Below are 21,479 nucleotides of genomic sequence, written 5' to 3'. Positions count from 1 at the left end.
TACACATAAACGAGATAATCTTGTTGGATCAGAAGCTTTTATCTCAGCTGTTATTTTTTAAGTAGTTTGAGATCTATAAAAGTGTGAGGGGTCTCTCTCTTTTCAAAACCATCTATAGCTCTCCTTTTGTTTGAGTGTGTTCTCTTGAACAGATTAACATAGAACAAACAGAACGGTATACAAAGTATTCTTTCACAAACGTGGGCCCATCAAACATTCGAACGTTATGAAATTTCCATATTACAAAACTGTGTTACGATTACTACCAAACAAATAAATGCAAGTATAAGTAAATTGGGGTGATGATGATATAACCTCAAGGTCTCAAGTCCACGTATGTATAGGGATTCTAAAGTAAATACATAAATTTCAGAGATTGACTATATAATAGACTAGACATTCTGTGGTATATATATATATACATATATAATATCCACATGGAGTTGTCTTGAGATAGGAAATAATGCTCTACTAATTTTAACTCATTTCACAGTTAAGACATTACCAAGACCGTTGTCTTAATCTCTCCTTTTGTGATGTAGGCCTAAATGAATATTTAGGAAGAGTTTACAATGATAATTTTGGAATCTTTATACCAGATGGCCCAATATAATTATAATACACATAACTTTCTTTTCTTTTTCAACTTCAATTTCAATTTTATTATTTCAAACTTAATCTACAAACTGCATATAATTTTGCTGCAAGATATTAGTAGAATCTCAATATCTTACTAAAGCTTGTTTAGAGCCGGAAATATAAAAACAATACAAAACAAAACAGACAAAGGGGGCGATGGCAGGCAGGTAAAACCCCCACCCTTGTGTGTATGTGTGTATTTGTGTGTGTTTACCAGGAAGTATAATATATCTGTCTGAATTAGCTGTATTTCGAATCATTAGTCATTTTCTAATGATTTAAAAAACAAAACTAAAGAAAATGGAGACCACTCACTCATGAATAAGGAGCATGAGGGGGAGTAAGGAGAAAGAGAAAGAGGGGAGGGGTTGGAGGGGGAGGGGCGTGTCTTTGATGTTTTGTTTATAGTGCTGCTTTTTTTTTTCAAGCAGATGTACTTTTATCGCAAGGTGTATTCATTGACTTTGGCACGTAATCCGGAATGAAAGTGAGAGGGGACGTGTTTACGGAGAAAGTGATATTCTATTGTATTCCGTTACGTGAAGGAAGATGTAAATGCTTGCATACTTTGTGTGTGTGTGTGTGTGTGTGTGCAATGAAATGGGGAAAAAAAGATAAAGATACATGAAGACGGTCTAAGGGGTATACCGAAAGTGTTTTCATGGTATCAAAGATTGCAACAATTTTGATAGTAGAAGTAATACAAGATATGTTTTTGATTTGGTCTCCCCCACTTTTTTTGACGCCAAGTGTTGCAAGTGACTTTATTAGTACATGTATTATTGTATTTTTGTACCTAAAAATGAACAAAATATTACTGTACAGTAATAATTTTAATAATCATTGTAACTTTGCTATCTTTGTCTCATACTTTTGTGAGCACAATGTAGAAATGAATTCAAATCAAATCAAATTAAAATAAAATCAATGGCTTCGAAGGGAAAAATCTCCGGAGGAATAGTTTTTTCCCCCCATTTTTTTCTAATAATATTACAGAGCCTAAATCCTGTGTATTTGGGCTGCAGCAAGCCCAACCCCTCCCCCTTCCACGTTCATGAGCTATATACCTTTACCCTCTCTACAGACAATGTTTCTTGGATGTTACAACACTACAACATTTGAAAAAAAGGATACAACTTATCCAAATAATTGATTTCAAGTAAGAAAATTTGATTTTGAGAAGAAAAATGCACCTTTAACCTCAAAATGACCTTTTGAGGTAAAAGCCTATATACTGATATTGCTATCTTGATCTCTCCCAATTTTCAAATTTTCATAGTTTTTGGGGACTGATTTATCATGTTTCGTGAAAATAATCATGTTAAAACTTCAAAAGTAAATGAAAATCCAGTTTTAGGTCTAATTTTACTGAAATCAACTGGAACTAGGTGTACTTTCATTTCGCCCAAGCATGTGTCACACTGCCACTTTTGGTCTCATTAACACCTCCGTGGTCTCATCTTACGTAAAACCGGAACGACGATTTTGGCTCTGTGCTATTTTTAACTCACACGCCCATAATCGATGGCGGGCTAATTACCGAGACGCTCCAAGTTCGGCTTGGACGATCGAAAGCATCTGTATATCCTTACCATCAAGTGTCTGTTCTCTGAAATGTCGTAGAACCACTTTTCAGAGCCCGGATCGCATCATTCGCGAACAATAGCATCGAAAGTACATGACACAACACGCAATGGGATGTCGGCACTTTTTCCTTTTTTTTCATATCTTGCCAACCAACCTTGGTGAAAGTTTCACAATCGACATATCGTGCCATTTTGCGTTCACAATACTCTGCATTCCCCATATTTCTCACAGGTGATAATAATTGATAAAATAGGCATGTAAAGGTGACATTCAAACCGCCGGCATAACAATTCAATACTATGAGTAGATATTATATATCTATATATATATATATATATATATATATATATATATATATATATATATATATTATATACACACTATTTTCATTTTCATGTGCATGCTTATGTAATGATTTTTGTACTTCATTACTCACTTTTCTTACTGCGCCTTGAGCACGTTAGTTATGTGGAATGGGCGCATTATAAGTACCCTGTATTATCATTATTATTATTATTATTATTATGATTATTGTTGTTGTTATTATTATTTATACTAACTACAATGTCTACCATATGATATGTTTGATGTGTGTGTGTGCGTGTGTTGTTGCGCGTGTTGGACTTGACCGGTCATCTCACGTAGATCGAGATATAGTCGTACACCTATAACAACAGTCCGTTGACTAATACTATATAGTAACTGTTATAGCTGTTACACGAATTTACAAGGAAATTTCTCAGATTATCTAGCGAGCAAACTTTGCCTTTGAATGATCCGTATGATTATGTAAAGGAGGCGGAAGCAGCCAGGAACAACAGCCGTTTTCGACATAAAAGTAGGGAGCTTTAGATTTTTGACGCGCGGACGTTTGAGACGACGCTTGCGCTGGACGTTCTCCTCTCTCCTGCGTCGTGTTGAAAAGTAGCTTTAGATTACGCTGGGACGCAACGTATAAAAAATAAATTCGCGCCCCCATATTATGATCGGTGCATGAAGTAGCTCTCTACGTTGCAAACTGTGCGGACGTAAAATAGCGCGTAGTGAAAAACTCAGGCGACGCAAGCTAAAATAGATCGACTTGACGCGCGCTTCTGCGCATGTTCAGAACGTTTTTTTTTTTTCTCTGAAAGTCTCCGTCGCGAAGATCTAAAGCTCCCTAGTATATACCAACTGCACGAATCGGTTTTACTAAGTATACGGATGTTAAAAACATGGCAGATGAATAAAAGTAATGTGTGTCCATGCAACGACTCCCTCTTTAAGCCTGCATAGGTCAGTTTCCCCTTTAACTTTCTAGCTTATCAATGTGTGTACCTTATTGTATATGTTTCAGTTTCGTTTTTATCACAGGAGAGACGCTCACCCGCCAAGCTCTGTCTTCTCAAAGTTGTTTTTTTTTTCTTCCATCTTTTTGGTTGATTACCAAATTATTATAAAATACAAGAAGGGCAAATGTACTCTTGAACTACAGTCCTATAGCGAATGACAACGTGTCATGATAACAAAATTTAGCCACTATCTATAATATTGTGAAGCTTTGGTGGTCTTTTCTGTACGTGTCACAGCTTGTTTACGCATGATTATAGTATGCAGTGTCACTGTTTTCCTGTTAAGTCAGGTTATTGGGGGACAATCTTGCTACGAAATATAAAATTCCTTTATCAATCAATATCTGTATCCTTTGTTCACGTATATACTCTATGTCCAATTATTTTTTTTTTTACTGTGGGACCCTATACTTGAAAAAAGGGAATTATAGAAATCGAAACCTCTATACACCTAAATTGGATACCTGCATTCTTTGTTTCAATTCTTAATAAAGATGCTTGACGGTTTCTCCGAAGCTGAGAACTCTCGACATCGCCACTGCCCCTTTTTATGGGTTCCCTTGGCGACCTGCGTTTCCTCGGTCTTTTCTGACGTCACTGCACTTTATACCCATCACAGTCGTTTAATCTGAATGAGATGAAAGGACTGTGCGTTTTCCTGTTAATTTGTGTCTTGTTTTGTGTGTGCGTGTGTGTGTGTGTTTGTAGTGTGTGGGTGTGTCTGTCTGTGTGTCTGTCTGTGTGTCTGTGCTTTGTAAATTGGCGCCAATTATAATCTTCCCTCTTTTACTACGATATCAGTAACCATTCACTGCATAATAGTAGTTTTTGTCCGCCATTCGTTCTGCTTGGTTGAAACACTTTTCAATTTCAATCTTAACTTGTACAAACCATAACTCAAGAACTTTGTATACGGCCTGCAAATCATTACCATAATTATGGACCTAATGAAGTTTACTTGTTGTTTTTCCGCAATTATTTTCTTGTTGTCATTTTAAGAGATTCTTAAAGATTAACAAAAAACGGAAAAGTTCCCATAATGATAAATTATGATTTTTGCCAAGAGTTGTCTTTCGACGTCTAATGATGTGATTAGTTTGACATGAACAATCGCGTTTAATGTGTAGTCCATACTCTTCACCATGTATCGGTAACTTTACATTGTACAGATCAATAAGAGCCCTGTAGTCTAACCTAATGATCGCCTGATTAAGGAATAAAGTTAAATCAAGTTCAGGGTGAGAGGCTTGATATGAAACTACTCACAGAAAAAAAAAGGAAGTTTTGATTGTGCTGAAGTGCCTTATGTCGCATAAAGCTTACTCATAACTTTGCGGTAAACTAGCCGGACAGAGACATAGTCGTACCTGCAAAACCTGATCATAATAAGGCCGACGCAAATCGAAAGTACTTGTATCCCAATTAAACAAAACCGGCGATGAAGTGCACAAACCTGCAAAGCATTGTGAGTTATCGATCACAACTAGATTTGACTAACGGTGCTTAAAGTGCATGTTCAAGGTTACATTATCATCTTCAGTGTGGGGCTGAATTCATAAATCGACTGGTAGCCGATCAAACAGATTTTTCATCGGACATAGAATGAAGTGTTACATATTATGATTTTAAAAAGAATAAGTGATACATCTTTCATTGATTTGCCCTCATATTCTGCACGAAATTATCTCTTGGTATGAAATTGAAAAGAAGTACTTGAATCTGTCGCATCATAATATAACAACACACGATCATGTGGGGGGGGGGGGGTTAGGAGAAAGCAGAACTTGCGAAATTTTTGACCCAAAACACGATTTTTTAACTTTTCAAAAGAACAGGAGAGTCATGATGTGAAGGCATCACAGTATTAATCCTCGAGTAAGTTGCACATGATCATTGTGCTCGCAGCTAATGCCGCTGTTAGTTGAAAATCCATAACGATTCAGCATGACGGTTATGTCTGATTCTCATTAGACTTCTGTCTTTTGGTGCGTGTGGTTGAGGGTCCACTTTGATCTGAAATGACCTTATCCTCTCATAACTAATTAAAGCAGCGCAACATCAGCAAATGAAATAAACGTCCTTCAGCAGTGTAAACACACAAAGAACTTCACTAGGTGTTTTGTTTTGTTGTTGCTTTGGGGATTCGTTTGCATTCTGAAGTGATCTGAGAGTATACTAGTACCTTGCCATCTACAATTAGATGTTAATAGGCGAAGATATGAACAGTGGTATCTTTACTCTTCCTTTCTCTCTGCAGCTCTCTCTATGTTTCTCTTTCTCTGTTGTAAACGATATATGAATAAATTGTATCATGATTAAAGTATATATATATATATATATATATATATATATGTGTGTGTGTGTGTGTGTGTGTGTGTGTTTGTGTGTGTGTTTGTGTGTATGTGTATGTGTATGTGTATATACCATGCCTAGCGGATACATGCTGTTAGAGCGGTCCACTTGATCCCTTAATCTGTAATCTGAGTTGTCTAAATTCATCAATAATTTAAAACTTTACAAAAACTTTAGAATTTTAGAGCTTCGTTCACATTTCATAGGTAACAGACATCAATCTGTAGTCATAGAATAAATCAAACTCAAATTCAGAGACAGTCCATTCTTGAAGGTAGGAGAGCATTTATTTCATTTTGATCTCTTCGGTTCTGCTGTCATCGTTTGAGATAATTATAATCATCCCCAGTTATATGACTATTACATATTTCATACTTCTGTCATCAACTTATCTGAGCATCATTAGATACTTGTTTTTTAATTTCAATTCTTGAAATATGTCATCAAAGATTATGCTTTGTTGACTTCTTTTCATGAAACGAACAAAAAATCCATTGAAAATAAATGCGCCCAAGCCCGTAGAAGATTACCGTTTAAAAGTGAGCAAGCAAAGAACAAAAGACGATATTTATACCCTTCTCGAAACAGGACTCGGGAACACAAATATCATTGTCTCGAAATCTCAATGCCTGTAATATGAACAATCACCATTTGTAGTAATTATGTTGGAACCTATTATAAAGTTACTAACATACTGTAAAGCTTATCTTAATTAATTGTAGGGATCATGCAGAAATCAATAGGTAACACAAAAATTATCAAGAAACATCGTGTAAGCTCCAAATTTGCGCATAATTTCGTTCAATGTCATTGCTCTGATTTGACAACATGGATCTCTATCAGTGCGCTTGTATTATGTACCTCAAGGAATAACGAATGCTGCCTTTGGCTGCTTCGCTGTAGTGAGAATTAAAACAAGGCTAGCTTCGAGTTATTTCACCAATAATAATCTACCAACAGTCCGAGTTTACTGTAGGATGCAGACGCCCTCTTTGGCAGACCAAGTGAAACCATTCTTGCAAACGGGGCACTCGACCGTTCCGCAGTCAGATAATTCGACGCAGATGGCGTGATCCGGTGCGCCGCAAACAACCATGCCTGCATAGACAGGAAAATAACAAGAATGCATTGTGCTTTGTCGCTGACATAATTTTTATGCATTGAAAAACAAAGCAAACAAGCACACACATTATAAGCTGAATATAATGAGTATAATGAATATCAGTCAGCTGTTAATAAAATGAATACCTGAACACACATACACACACCTTCACACACCCACATGGATATAAATGATACACACACACACACACACACACACGCACATATATATATATGTATATATATATATATATATATATATATATATATATATATATATATATATATATATATATATATATATATATAAAATAATGCTTTTGCACATATTATTCATTGTTTCACTAAATGTATATTTCTAAAAGAGACCGAACGAACGGTAAAGACATACTGAGCTTTATAAGGGTTTCCATTTTTATGCAACTCTCCGGCGTGTAGACCTATCTTTATCACTATGAATACCCCATGTTTTAACTAGGCTTTACTGGAGGCCAGTGTATTATGACTCCTACAAGCGCTTTACTTCCCTAAGGGACCGTTTAGAGACTATTTGAACCAGTATAGTATAGTGTATAGTTCAAAACTTGATGGACATCACAGAGATCAGACCAGAGAGTTCACCGACATACCCTTAAAAAATGTGTCATTTCTTGTCTTTTAGGGGTCTTTTAAAGGTTTGAATAGAACTAATGTATATTTAGAATTAAACCCATTCTAATATATCCACATTGACATTGATGCACCGACACTGTGCAGGAAATCAATACAGGAGATTATCTCGTAAAGGGACTTAAGTATTTTCTTTAACCTACAGCTTACAGGAAGCGGGCATCAATATACTTTTTGGGAAATAGTTTTTTGTTTTGTTTTGTTTTTGTCAGAGGCAACTTTAGCTGTTTGGAAATTGCTGAAGCGTGAACAGCAGGGAGTTGTCACGGTGCCAAACTTTTATTATGGGTAATTGTTTGGTGTGTGTTTTTTTTTCTCTCTCTCTCTCTCTTTCTTGCAACACTCTTTCTTTCTTTCCAGTTTTCCTTCTTGTCTGCAGTTTCAAGAGTATTAAAGACCATGGTCATAAGATATTACAAAAGCAAAAGGAAAACAAAGTTTGTTATGCTTAAAAGCTTACAGCACACACACACATACCCCCCCCCCCCTCACCAAAGTAATGAAAATGCAGGGTAGTAATGGAGCTTAAGATTTATCATGTTTTCACAATTCAGGCATAATCGGTCACATACATAATGCAAGCTATTATGAGGCGATGTTGTCATCATCTCAAACTTGTCCATTGGTCTGAGCAAAATGAAGTGATATGAAAATCGTCACAGAAGTCGATGATATTATACAGTAACAGCACCACCATCCCCTTTGAAAATCATCGTTGCAAAGTTATCATAGTCCACACTAAATACGTTCGTCGTATCTCGACTATTTTTCTTGGTTGCACTTCAGAAATATGAGTCACAGCCAATGGTAGACTTTACGTCAAGAAGTGGAGGATATGCATTGCGTGTAAAATATTGTATATTTGTGACACCATTTGTGTGGGTTTTTTCTTTTTTCTTTCACACATAAAAGGTGGCACCGGTGAAGTATTTCATCTTATCACACAAAGTGCATAATGAAACAGGTGCGCGTTATATCCAGGCGAAGTAACGATCGAGTGGCCACCAGGTGAACTGAATAGTGTGTACTATGTTGAAACCATCAATCGAGGAGCCAAACGAATGCTGAACCTGGTATGTTCAAAGTCTGCGATTCCTTTTATTGGGAACCTTTGCCAACACATTGGCGATTTAGAATGAAATCAACTGCCATTATTGGCACTGCTTCTACATCAAGATAAAATATTACACTGCTTCAAAAGGAATCCTCGCAGCATGTCGAGCTGTGCCAAAGCGGATGTTGCCCGAGGCACTCCCCCCCCCCCCAAAAAAAAAAAAAAAATAGACAAAACAGATCAACGCTGCCAAGACATTTTTGGTGGAACAAAGTTAACAATGTAAACATGTTGAAGAGCATACGTGCTTTGTGATCCACTATGAAAATGAGCCAAAACAGGCTGGGGAGCGGCCTCTTCTCGTTTTCTGATATTGAATTCGCGTTATTTTTCTATATATTCCTCCGCTTCAATGCGATACATGACACGATTCATAAAAGAACTTTTGTGCAAAGATATCGATGGTTGAAGAAGAGCAGCTAGACTGGTCTTTGAAATTAGTGTTTCCAAAAAAAAAAATCCACCTTTAAAGTTTTCATTCCGTCACGAGCGCGACAAAGGACAAAACAGTATAGAATTTCCTCGTGACTAATATATACTAGCAACGACCACAATGGCCTCGTTAAGTAAAAAAGGATGAAATCAAAGATAACTCATAAAATCAAACGTACATCAGGTATCAACCAATAAAATTAGAGTATTCTGAGACTTGCGTTTGATGTTCTGATTTGCGTTTTATACCAACTTTTATGCTATACAGGGCACAGGTGTCTGCCAAACGGCCAATCAATGCGAAATTAATGTTGCGAATACCGGTAGGAATCAGATGGCGCTCTTTACATAAGCATGAATTGTGGTGATTGTATTCGCCAGGGGTTAGAGCGGGGAGGTGGTGGCAACAACATTTCCGATCGGAATACATGAGACAATGTACTGCGGGGGCTAAAGTGTTTTAAGTTTCGCAAAATTCTACTTCTGCAGAGTGTTGGTCCCCTGACATTTTCCTATCTGTTTTTATCCTGAATTCTTTTGAACTTATTTCTGTCAGTGTCGGTTCTCTCTGCTTGAAGAAGGATAAAATATTAATGTTTACGGACTCCTTTCGATACAACTGTGGATCCTTTTGATCATGATTGTGTCGTTATCTATACCTGTTTTCTTTCATTTGTGACTGGGTTTAATATCTCCAGTTTTCACTTCCCTTGGTATTCTGGTAACTAAGAACTTACATAAGTTAGAACCTATACATGTACCAAAATAAAGTTTGTTGCTCAAAAAAAAAAAATCCATACCTGATGTAAATGGACCATCCAAGATATCAGTGCATTCTCTTTGCGTTGCTACTGGCAAAAATTTAACCCACCCCCTCCTTTTTTTCAACGCACTACTTAGTTAATATCTGAGCCCAGTTTGAAGATCTCTGCAGTTTCGTGGAGAAGTACAATTAATCGGTTGCCGCGGACTGACGGAATATCTCCTTTCAATTTCCATTGTTGCTGTAGCCATTGTACTTTGCTCCGCCTCTGCGGAGCAAAGGGTTAGGGGGTCATCCTACGAGCTAGGCACCCGCGAGTCATACGACCCGCGAGCTAGAAATGGGAAAAAAAATCTCTGGGTGATACATTTGAGATTCATATATACAGCACATGAGCTAAACAACAAGTAGAACAGACATCAAGTATAAACAGGCCCACGAGTTAGACACTATCAATACGCAATATTTCATAGTGTCTAGCTCGTAGGCCTAGATGTCGAGTCCGTGGGACTTGTTCACTTAGTTTCTAGCTCATGGGCTTTATGACTCGTGAGTTGTATGACTCGTGACCTGTGTGACTCGTGGGTATACTGACTCGGGCACTGAATGACTCGTGGGGGTCTAGCTCATGACGTGCACCCTGTCTTTGTGTATGACCGCGTTCTTTGAAGAATTAGATGTTTAATTACTACGTAAAGTATAAAACGATGTGAGACATGACTATCGGCTGAAACGCAATGAATCTCTAAGCAAATCTGTACTATGACCATTACTCTCAAACATTGTCCCCTCAGATCTGATACTGTATAATGATAAATACACACTTTAGGATAAAACAGCAATGAATATGCATAGCTTATGTTAGTGTTTTATGAATTTACTTGTCAGAATGTGGTATGTCGTCACAAGATTAACGCAACTGTTTTGAGCAAAATCATTTCCGGCAGAAGAGTTACACAAACCAAACGGGTGCCTTCGTTTGTATTAAGTGAACCAATTCCCTCATCTTGTACTTGAGAAGAACGCCATATTCCGCTAGGACGGAAACCACATCATCCATACATTCTATATGATTCCATTCCAAATAGTAAAATTTATACATTTGCATAGTGATCTCATCAACACATAACGGTTTTTGTTTTTTACTGAATTTAGAAATGTCTCCATCTAAGAAAGTCCATCCACTGAGAATGAACAGAGGAAAACAGCGTACGCACGCGCACGCGCGACAGTAGGCTATTTATGGGCATTGCACGAGTTCTCCGCTTCGGTTTAGCAGCAACCGGCCTATTGCACAAAGAGAATGCTCCTCTCGTTTACTATGGGCGGAGTCTATTCAGAGCGGTAATTTGAAGCCTTGAATTCGTTTCTAACCTATATTGCAACCTCCGAAAGCATGCCCCAGAAAAACGCTATTAGCATTTTGCCTTTCCGTCCATCAGATTGTCATGAGGTTTCTACAGATGGATGAAATCTCAGACTTTATGATCATGCCGAGAACAGAAAATCAGTTTTGATAAGTTCATGTCAAATGCGATTTTCTCGGCTGAGCTGTGTGTTTTCGATTTTTGGCTCCTTTCGTCGTAGGCAGGAAGTGGCGAGCAACAATTTTGCTTTTCAATCTCTGCGGGGGCTGAATGTTTCGGTGCATTCCTTTTTTTCCCGGTGTGCCGGGAATTTCCCCGCTGAAGACCGCGATCTAATGTGTCGCGCTCGTCACAATGTGTTCCCTCTTGGAGCCCTATTCAAAGGCAAGTACTCCAGCTGTATGAATGTGTAAATCGAAATCATACTCAAGAGGGGTGCCTATAATGGAGGTCAGAGGTTAACGCACTTCCAGCCGTGCATGCTCACAATTAGCCGTGAACATGTTTTTTTCATTAGGTCTAGTATTTTTTTTTAATCAGGATGCACCTAAAGTATTGTCATTCTCTTCTTCCAAGAGGAGAGGAATGTTATCATCTCGCCTTCTCTTGTATTCAGACCTGATTGACGAATATGATCACATTTTTAGTTCATGTACTGAGTAGTCTACATGATGTTTTCAAATACAAATGGGAAGAGAGAGAGAGATTTTAAAAAAATCATGTCTCAGTTAACCCTCCTTTCTGCTATTATCATTATCAGAATTCAAAGTGGAACTCTGTGAAGGTGTGGAGCAAGTTTAGACATATCCGACTTTAAAGTCCAAAGTTGCCCCAAAATTAATGTACATGTGGATTGACTGAATGCAGCAATATTCAGAAAAGAAGACATGAGTGAATTGAGGAAGAAGTTACAAATCTTTAAAGTTTTGCTTGATGAGAAGGCTACAATAGTTACAATACAATAGCAGAACAAGGATATAAAGAAAATACTGAAGGAAAATTCCACAGAATGTCTTTTTTAATGAAAAATACACATAGTCCTTTGACTAATTGTTACTGACATATTTTAAGGGTAATGTTAGGTGCACATCACGAACCAGACACCTTACACAAGTCATACAACCCACGAGCTTGACAGTAGTGAACAAGTTCCACGAGCTGTACGGCCCGCGAGACCGATTCCAGGCCGTATTGGCCCAATGTCTATCTCATGGTATTCTTTCACTCAGTGTCTACAGCTCGTGGGCCTGTTTCACGTGGTGTCCGGCTCGTGGGTTGTGTGACTCGTGGGCTGTATGACTCGTGAGCTGTATGACTTGGGCATGGGTGTATGACTCGATCGTGGACCCTTTTTTCAATATCTAGCTCCTCGTAAGCCGTACGACTCGTGGGTTTCTAACTCGTGGAGACAACTCTTATATCATACCCCCTGTTTCTAAAAAAAAAGAGGAGTTAATGATGGCCCTTTCATAAAGCTAGAAAAACTAAATTTTTGCGGAATTTTCTTCACATTTTCTTTATATGGTTGTTCTGAGGTGATGTCAAAGATAGCGATGCAGAAATTTTAAAACTTCATAACTTTTAAACGGATTTTCCGAATTTCCTCAAATTTCACTGATGTATTCTTCTAATATTGCTGCATTCACTCAATCCATCACATGATTTTTTTTTGTTGTTGATAATATCCCCTCTAACGCGAGCTTGCAAGTCATACATTTCTATAATCCGAGTGCAGATGGCCACTTCAAACTTTTTTACCTGACAGAAAATTGTGGAAAAATCCAGTGGTCTCGGGTTTGAATCCTGATGAAATCACATCTTCTTTGCTCATTTTTTTCATTTTTGTTTTACACTAAAGATTGTTTAAACTAAATTGGGGTGGGATCTCATTTCAACCTTGCCAAGTAATCCAACCCACCGTCGGGGCAGAAACAGCCCGCGCTGGCGGCTCTGTCGCAGCCGATGTCTTCGGGCATGGCGCATGACGGAGAACCGCAACCGGGCCCGGATTGGAGATAGACCAAGTTGCCGGGGCAGTCTAAAGCTTGGACGTTGCCACTTCCTGCAAAGGATAAAGAAAAGCAGTTTTCATCAACTTTTTTTTTCAATTCCTGCTAGAGATATACCACTGTAAGTCAAATAAATGCATTTGCTCCATATGACTATACAATTTCTCGTTTTACGAACAATGAATATAGCATGGAGTAAATAACAATAACGATAATGATAATAATAATAATTATAATGATAATAATGATAATAATGATAATGATAATAATAATAATAATGATAATAACAACAATGATAATGATAATAATAATAACAATAATAACAATAATAATAATAATAATAATAATAATAATAATAATAATAATATCAATACTGATAATAACAATAAGGTCTTATTTACCCAGGGTAGCCTCTCCAGTGTTGCCACTGCTCTACCAGAGGGCCCTGCCATTATTATTACCCTAGCGTTGCCAGGTACACATTTATACACCTGGGTCGAGAGGGACACGGTGGGTGAAAACATCTTCTCCAAACACGTATAAAGCACTGATCGGGAATCGAACCCGTGTCCTTCGATTGGGAGTCGGGAGTCTTATCCACTATGCCACAGCACCCCCTCCCCCATGATAATTATATTGATATAATGGCACACCACTTCATTTACAAGCTGACTGTGATGAATAAAGCAAGATTAAGCAACCAGGATGGTAGAAGGTCCATCGATATTTGGATGATTTTTTTTAAAGTTGAAATCTAAAAGCAACTGCACAGCTCTTCATGTTTTTCAACGAAACAATGACAGTGGTCACTGTCACATTTCATTTCTACATTACCGACAAAAAAGCCTCAAATTACGCAATACAAACCTATAGGGATTTTCAAGACGGTCGCTTTAAACGCTCTACTATTCTACTATGGCTAATAGTCTCTGTGGACTTGATCTTTAATGTATCGATTGATCTATAGGTTTTTTTATTGTTAGTTGTCTCGTCTCTTTCCTCCTCTTTCTGTTTCCTCTTTCTCCCCCTTTTCCCTTCTTTTCTCATTTCCCGCACACTTGATGTTTTAAGCTATTCACCTATTTTTTCCTTTTTCCCTATGAGGTGCTCACATAGTATACAAGCACAGTCTTTTGAGTAGGTACCTCCATTTTTTTTTTCACAGAATGTATAAATATATTTGTATGAAAAATTCCTTACTTCGTAATGACTATTGACAGGTACATGTTATTCCTTGCTACCTATGCATCATTCTTTAAAATGCAATCATGTCGAACTTTTTGTACATTCTGTTGAAAGAAGTGAAAATAAAACCTTTGAATTGAAAAAAAAAGACAGTGGCATCATAGCTTCATGAAACTTGTAAATACATGCAGTAGCAACGGTGTCATTGTTTCGAGAAAACGTGCAGCGAAACTCCAGACTTTAATGATTTCATTTTCTTTCTGTGTTAATGTCTGATTTTCTTTAAACTTCTGTCGTTCTGTTTCATTTCAGCTTCACTCTTCATTTGCTCTCGCACGTGTATGTGTGTGTGTGTGTGTGTGTGTGTGTATGTGCGTGTGTGCGTGCGTGTGTTTTTAGCCAGCTGTAACATGGAGTGGCGTTCCACTTTAAGCAGGTGAAATTGTAAACTTTCAAAATAGACTCAATTTCAACTTCAATTTATTTTAATATTTGGCAAAAAAAAAAGCTGCTGAAAACTGCTTATCCAATAAGGCGAGCCAATGGAGTAAAATGGAGTCAAAAGGGGCCTGAGCTTTCGATCCTAGCAGAATCTTCGTCAGAGACAAAAATGACAAACAAGCAGGGAAAGCAATCACATATAAGGACTTCACACAAGAACAGACAGGTACAGGCTGGGTACACAGAACAAAGAAAACAAAGGAGAGGGTGGGAGTTCATGGGCAAGGAGCCCAACAGGTAAAGAGAGGGGGGATTAGAGCAGGAGGGTGGACAGACAAAGGGCAGAGGAGAGTGGACAGACAAAAGGCAGAGGAGGGTCAGTGGTGATCAAGAGGATCAAGGGGGCAACCAATGTAGGAAAAGGATGAATAGGGAGGCAACATCAAAGAAGATAAGGAACACCAGAGGGATAAAGAAAGGGAAAGAGTGAAAAAGCCAACAGCAAGGGGAAGGGGGGGGGGGGGGCTGAGCAAACAGTGAACCCTGAAAGGAGTGCCAGGAGGAGGCAGCAAAAGGAAGTAATCAAATAAATCAAAGTATATATACACACAGTAATGAAAATGATAATTGAAGTAACAATAATGAAAAAGATATTGATAAAAGAAATGAAATAAAATACATATGAAAAAACTGGGGGAAAGAAGATTGTATACAATGTACACTGTATGTGGATAGGCAGGCAAGGCATAGTAAGCACAAGTAAGTATAAACCAACAAAACCAAGTGCGTGTATGTTTAGGTGGAAAAGGGCTGTATAAAAGAGACTCGGACTAGAGGAAGGGATTAATTGGGAATAAACAGGTCTGCAAATGGAAAAAGCGCAAAGAAAGAACAAAATGAAATTCAAAAATGAAAAAGAGAATAACAATAGTAATAAAAGTAAAAAAGAAATAAAAGGTGGTTAGTCATTTCCCTCCTGGATGTTGAGGCCATGGGGTTGGATGGTGTGAAGACGTCTCATCCAGAGCTTCTCTCTGCTGGTTCTGACTGTGTCTGGACGAGTGCCTAAAGATTCAATGCCCTGTAGAGTCATATCAGTGATGGAATGATCGGGTAGATTGAAATGGTGGCCCACTGGAGTGTCGAGCTTGGCTGTGTTGACAGTAGATCTGTGTCCATAGAAGCGTCTTTTGAGTGTTGTCTTGGTTTCCCCAACATACTGGATCCTACAAACTCTGCAAGTGATGAGATACACAACATTAGTGATGGTACAAGTGATGTTTCCCTTTGTGTGGTGAGAGAGGCCGGTAGAGTTGCTGGTGAAAGAGTCACTCTCGTGGATGTGTATGCTACAAATGATGCACCTACTGGCTGAACATTTGAATGTGCCATGCTGTAAAGGAGAAGAATTGTCAGTGAGGGAGGGTACTTCAGCACGGACGATGAGATCCTTGAGGTTATGGGGGCGTCGATATGCCAGGATGGGAGTATCTGGGACGGCCTGTAGGAGACGATCAGAGGTATGAAGAATATGGTGGTTATCACGAAGGATATTGTGGAGAGAGGGTAGATTGGGATGGAAAGTGGTCACGAGGGGTATTCTGTCAGTGATGTCCTGCTTGTTGGATTTCGGTTTGAGAACTTTAGATCTGGGGAGAGAACGAACTTTGTTGATGGCTTGTTGAAGTCTCCTGGTACCGTAGCCCCTGGCTGCGAGATGTCTCTTCAGGTTCCTGGCATTTTAATATTTCTCACAAATAGCACAGAAAAAATAAAATTATACAATACAAAAATTGTACAAGACATAAATTAGATGAAACATCGACGGAATGTACAATAGTTTGTCTCGTTATAAACACAAATGTCTGTATACATTAGAGTTGAGCTATGGTCATAAATGCGAGAAATATGATGGGGCTTGCGTAGAAGAAAGCTTGTACAGCCGCAGGTCCCGTGATAAATCAGATTATGGGAATTATGATATACAGATATCTTTTAGACCATTTTATGACTGGGAGAACCGATTAAAATAAAGAAAATAAAAACCCTATCGAATAAATATTACTAAATAAAACACAGAAAGACTCTTGAAGTTCCACCTTGAGGTGCCAGCCATGAGTTTGAATCCAGCCTGGTGGACAAGAGGTTTTAAAGGACAAGTCCACCTTCATATTACACATGGGGATTGAGTGAATGAAGCAATATTAGTAGAACACATCAGTCACAGTTTTGGGGAAATAGGACAATCCGTTGAAAAGTTATGAATTTTTAAAGTATCTGCGCAGTCACTGCCGGATGAGAAGATTACTACAATGTATGATGTCACATGCGTATAACAATGTATGGGAACTATAAAGAGAATTTCATAAAACTTTATATTTTGAAAAAAAAAATCATTGACTTGTCACTAAAGTATGTTAAGGGTAATATTATACCCCCTGTCTTCTGAAAGAGGCAAGTCAAGCATTCTTTTCTTATGTGAGAAAAGTGAAAATATGTTGAATTTTCTTTATACATATATTTTCATTATATCGATCTGCACATGTGACATCACAAGCAGTAGTGGTCTTCTCATCCAACGGTGACTAAGCAGAAACTTTAAAAATTCATAACTCTTGAACGGCTTGTCCGATTTTCCCCAAGCTTTCACTGATGTGTTCTGTTAATATTGCTGCATTCACTCAATCCACGTATCTATGAAGGTGGAGTTGCCCTTTAACGTTCCTCTCCATATCATACAGATGCAGGAATGGGTGTGGCTAATTATGACGGCCAGGCATCTATTGAAGATCAGCGGGAAGAGCAGTGCAAACACTGATAAAAACATTATTACGTCATGTATATCGTATTATGTCTATGTATAGCGCCGCTGTAAGATTCAATCACCAACAGTACCCGCCTTTCGCTTCCCACCTTCCCCATTTTTGTCTTGACCTGTTTTGTTATTGCACTTTTTATCTTCATACGGCACACCGCTCTGATCAAAAAAAAAAAAATGAGCAGCTATAGCATACTCAAATTTAACTCGATTCACACTTCTTCTTTTCTGGAAATGTGCACAATTGCATATTTATAGGTTCTGATGTTATCAAAAGTTTGATATTTGACGTCGCCTAAGAAATGACAAAGGGTGTGGGAGATTGCCTTGTTGTTCTTGATCTTTTTGGTTTGTTTGATTGACCTTCAACTTTGGGGGAAAAGTTGCAAAGATTTTGCAATGGAAGACGTGCTAAAGCAAACACATCAGACCAAGAAATTCTGACAGTCAATAATGCTGTTCCATATCGGAATTCCCAGTTTGTCCTTGTCGGTGATATATTCCATTTTTACATCATGAATGCATGACATGTTTAACACCAAACTAAAGGAACTAATCAGATCGTGCTCCGGCAATCCTCGTGAATAAAATGTGCCCGAGTAATACCACGGGCGTAGATCATTTCGTGCAAAAGTCATTTAATTTAAGCTGAGATCACTGTACTTTCCAAAGGTGACAATTTGGGTAGGGAGACCAATTCAATAATAATTTCTTGTATATGCATCGAGTAATGCTCGGAAAATTAAATACTTTTATCCTTTGTACACCTGTGGACAAAACCTCAAAGATAGACACAGATATGATAAATTTAAAGTTTTTCTTTTTTTTTTTAGGTCAGGCCTTCAGTTACGTCTAATTTAGTTGTGTAACCGCAGAACGTTAAATTTAAGCCAACACATAGATTTGTCAATAATAGACGGTGACGGTTTAAATACATACTTGATTATACATGTAACATACATACAGATACGCATTGATGTTCTAATATTTCTTGACCTATTCACATTTTGCATGATTTCTATAGTGCTTGAAGCGATATAACTTGATGTGATTACTGCATTTTTTGGAGTAAAACAAGAAGCTAATGACAGAGTGTACAGACATAATGAGTGATACGAATTTTATGGACAGACTCCATTATGTTAACATTTTTGACATATACTTAATGCATAAATGAACGTTTGTAAGTACACATGCATAACAAAAAGGCATGATATTCATTCTCCCAAAGCCTACATGCTATACATATAAAGTTAGACAGTTATTAAAACAAAACTGATAAAGCACAACCGACCTGTCGTGCGTCCAATGTGTGAGAGAGCACAACATAAGGACAGGATGACCGCTGGAGCAATGGACAACTTCATCTTTGGATCTGGGTATCCTACGAGCGATTAACAGAAACTACTACTGCCGATGTTAAGTGATGTCGTTATCAGTATGGACGTCTCTTGGTTGTGGATGTGCGTGGTAAGGCAAGTTCAGAGCTTAGAGGGTTAGAGCCGTGCAATTGTGTTGAAACAGGGAGGCCACTGGCCGTTTATAAAGTGTTCAGAACGACCTCTTGATATTTACTAACTTTGGCGTATGCCTCACAGAGACTCCAGTAAGAATGATGGATGGGCGGGTCCTGAAGTTGCCGGTAAACATGATAGCATGAATATTCTTACACGTGAGTGCATGATGGATCTGACTGTGAAACTATCCTGCGAGGGAGGAATTTTGAGGCGGAGAATCAGTGGAAAGAAGAGAGAATAAATGTTAACAGAGATGTATACACTTCTGCATAAATATAATCATGCCACTTGAAATTTTCTATGTCACTCTGACACTTCCTAACTTCTTTGCACTTTTTTTTTTGTTTGAACCTTTTTATCCCCAGCATTATAAATGTCAGTCGCTCCATTGATTCTTGTCTCTGTGATGTATCATAAGTTATGAGGATAACTCCAGGATGGTAGGCTATTTGCACTGATTTGTGAGCCTGTCTTTCTCTCCTTTGAATGATTATTTTTACCGTGCGTCATCTGTCCATTTCACCCTGTGGGGTGGGGTGGGGTAACTTGAACCTAAATCATTCTGATCTTAACGTTATTCAACATTGTGAAAGTTTGTTATTAACCTAGGTGCATTGCCTAGTCACGCGGTGCCATGAATATCAAAATCAAACCCCCACCCCTCCCAAAATGATAATGATATCAATAATCATAAAATGAAAATGCCCCTATATTTGCTTTGCTAATCACAACTTGCCAGCCAGACATGGTTTGGGTCATTGTTCTTTACTGGCGGCATTTTGGGTGTCGTGCAAGAAATTCTAAGCCGTCTGCATTGATTTTTGTTGAGATGACTTTATTGATACGATTCCGTGAAGCAGAAAACAAGGACGTTCATGTTGGCCTTCAGTTTACCTCTGTCAGGGCTTGATTCTATAGACCTTGGCAGACGACTCGCACTTATCATGGGTTTACTGTATGGCTCGTATATTGAGAGCTGCTTGTATTTACCATGATCGTCCTTGTCTGACTAGTTTGACGTGCACGCTTTGGGTAGGAAGTGGCTCCGTCTGGATCTACCGGGCGCCACCAATCGACACGTTCTGGTGCTCATGGGGTCGTATAGCAGACTCCATAAACGTGAGATATGGCAAGAATCTATAATATTTTTCTTTTCTTTCTTTCTTTTTAAGCTTGGTTAAGTCAGTTCAGTTTTACTTCTGCTTTGCATTGTCAAAACAATGTAACAAAAGACTAACTAAAATGGCTCCGAAGTATTTCCTCAAGTAATCTGATCATGTGAAGTGTCATTACTGAGCAATTTTCATTTTGTGCCAACTTCTTGCTTTTCTAACTTTAGCATTATTGTGCTAACTTAGCAGAAATGTAAATTTCTCTGAAATCGGAAAAATGTCCACACTCTCATCGCCTGTGGCGCTCTTTCAAAAGTAGCTTGTAATGACGAATAGGAAGTCGAGTGCCAATGCCAGTGCCAATGGACCTGCATGAGTTTATGAGGCGACTGAACCTGAAGCAGGAACTTTAGCCGATAACTTTAGCCTATAATGCCAAGTCTGACACTACAACGAATCGTCGAGACAACTTCTTGAAAAAAGTCACACAGCCCAAATACACACTTACGTAAGAAAGAAATCATCCCACTATTATGTTGCCATTCTTTAGAATGCATGTCCGGCAAAACTGTAAATTTGATATAAAAGTAATTGTAAAGTAATGTAAAATGATAGGGCCCCATCAACGACAAACTCTGCTCATGATGACGGACCCCTGTATTGATTTTTCTTTTATTCACGCGCCTTTGCGGTATGCATTACATTGTACAATATTCCTATTTTCATAATATTAACAGGGATAGCACATATTCCTGTCCTCCTAAATTTATTTTTTGCATGTTTTTTATCAATCATTTGTATCGATTTGGCACTGTTCTTGGAGAAAAAAAAAAGATAAATGATTGATAAAGATAATTGATAAAGAAAAATAAGACAAAGTTTATTTGTGATAGGAGGTGATGGGCTTGTGAAAATTGATCATAGTGCGCTACGAGGTACATCCAAAGAAGCGATGCTGCATGTCGCCTCCTTTTCCCTGGCTGTCTATTCACCAAAGTTTGCCATTCTGGAGGAACTTAAACTCTGTAAAGTTGCTGTGATT

The 21,479-nt window shown here is 38.2% G+C and overlaps 1 protein-coding gene across 1 annotated transcript; it reads right to left on the bottom strand.

The window, feature by feature from the left end:
• Window positions 1–6,170: 6,170 nt before the first annotated feature.
• Window positions 6,171–19,333, bottom strand: LOC139718179 (mucin-6-like). The gene is made up of 3 exons (XM_071629658.1): window positions 19,103–19,333; window positions 13,274–13,417; window positions 6,171–7,007 (listed from the first exon to the last, which is right to left on the bottom strand). The coding sequence occupies exons 1-3, from the start codon at window positions 19,173–19,175 to the stop codon at window positions 6,877–6,879; spliced, it is 348 nt and encodes a 115-aa protein (XP_071485759.1). The 5' UTR covers window positions 19,176–19,333; the 3' UTR covers window positions 6,171–6,876.
• Between the last annotated feature and the right edge of the window lie 2,146 nt (window positions 19,334–21,479).

Source organism: Diadema antillarum, unplaced genomic scaffold (assembly GCF_040938485.1).
Source record: "Diadema antillarum isolate AM-2024a unplaced genomic scaffold, OU_Dant_1.0 scf00000091, whole genome shotgun sequence".
Lineage (NCBI taxonomy): Eukaryota > Metazoa > Echinodermata > Echinoidea > Diadematoida > Diadematidae > Diadema > Diadema antillarum.
The sequence above is the reverse complement of the archived record's forward strand: the minus strand, read 5'-3'. Positions and strand labels throughout refer to the sequence as shown.

Excerpts from the sequence above, each read along its gene's own strand:
- LOC139718179 (XM_071629658.1), bottom strand. The coding sequence starts at position 19,175 with ATGAAGTTGTCCATTGCTCCAGCGGTCATCCTGTCCTTATGTTGTGCT. Across the intron at positions 13,418-19,102 it reads ACACATTGGACGCACGACAG|GAAGTGGCAACGTCCAAGCT; the intron begins GTCGGTTGTGCT and ends TATCCTTTGCAG. Across the intron at positions 7,008-13,273 it reads GGGCTGTTTCTGCCCCGACG|GCATGGTTGTTTGCGGCGCA; the intron begins GTGGGTTGGATT and ends CTGTCTATGCAG.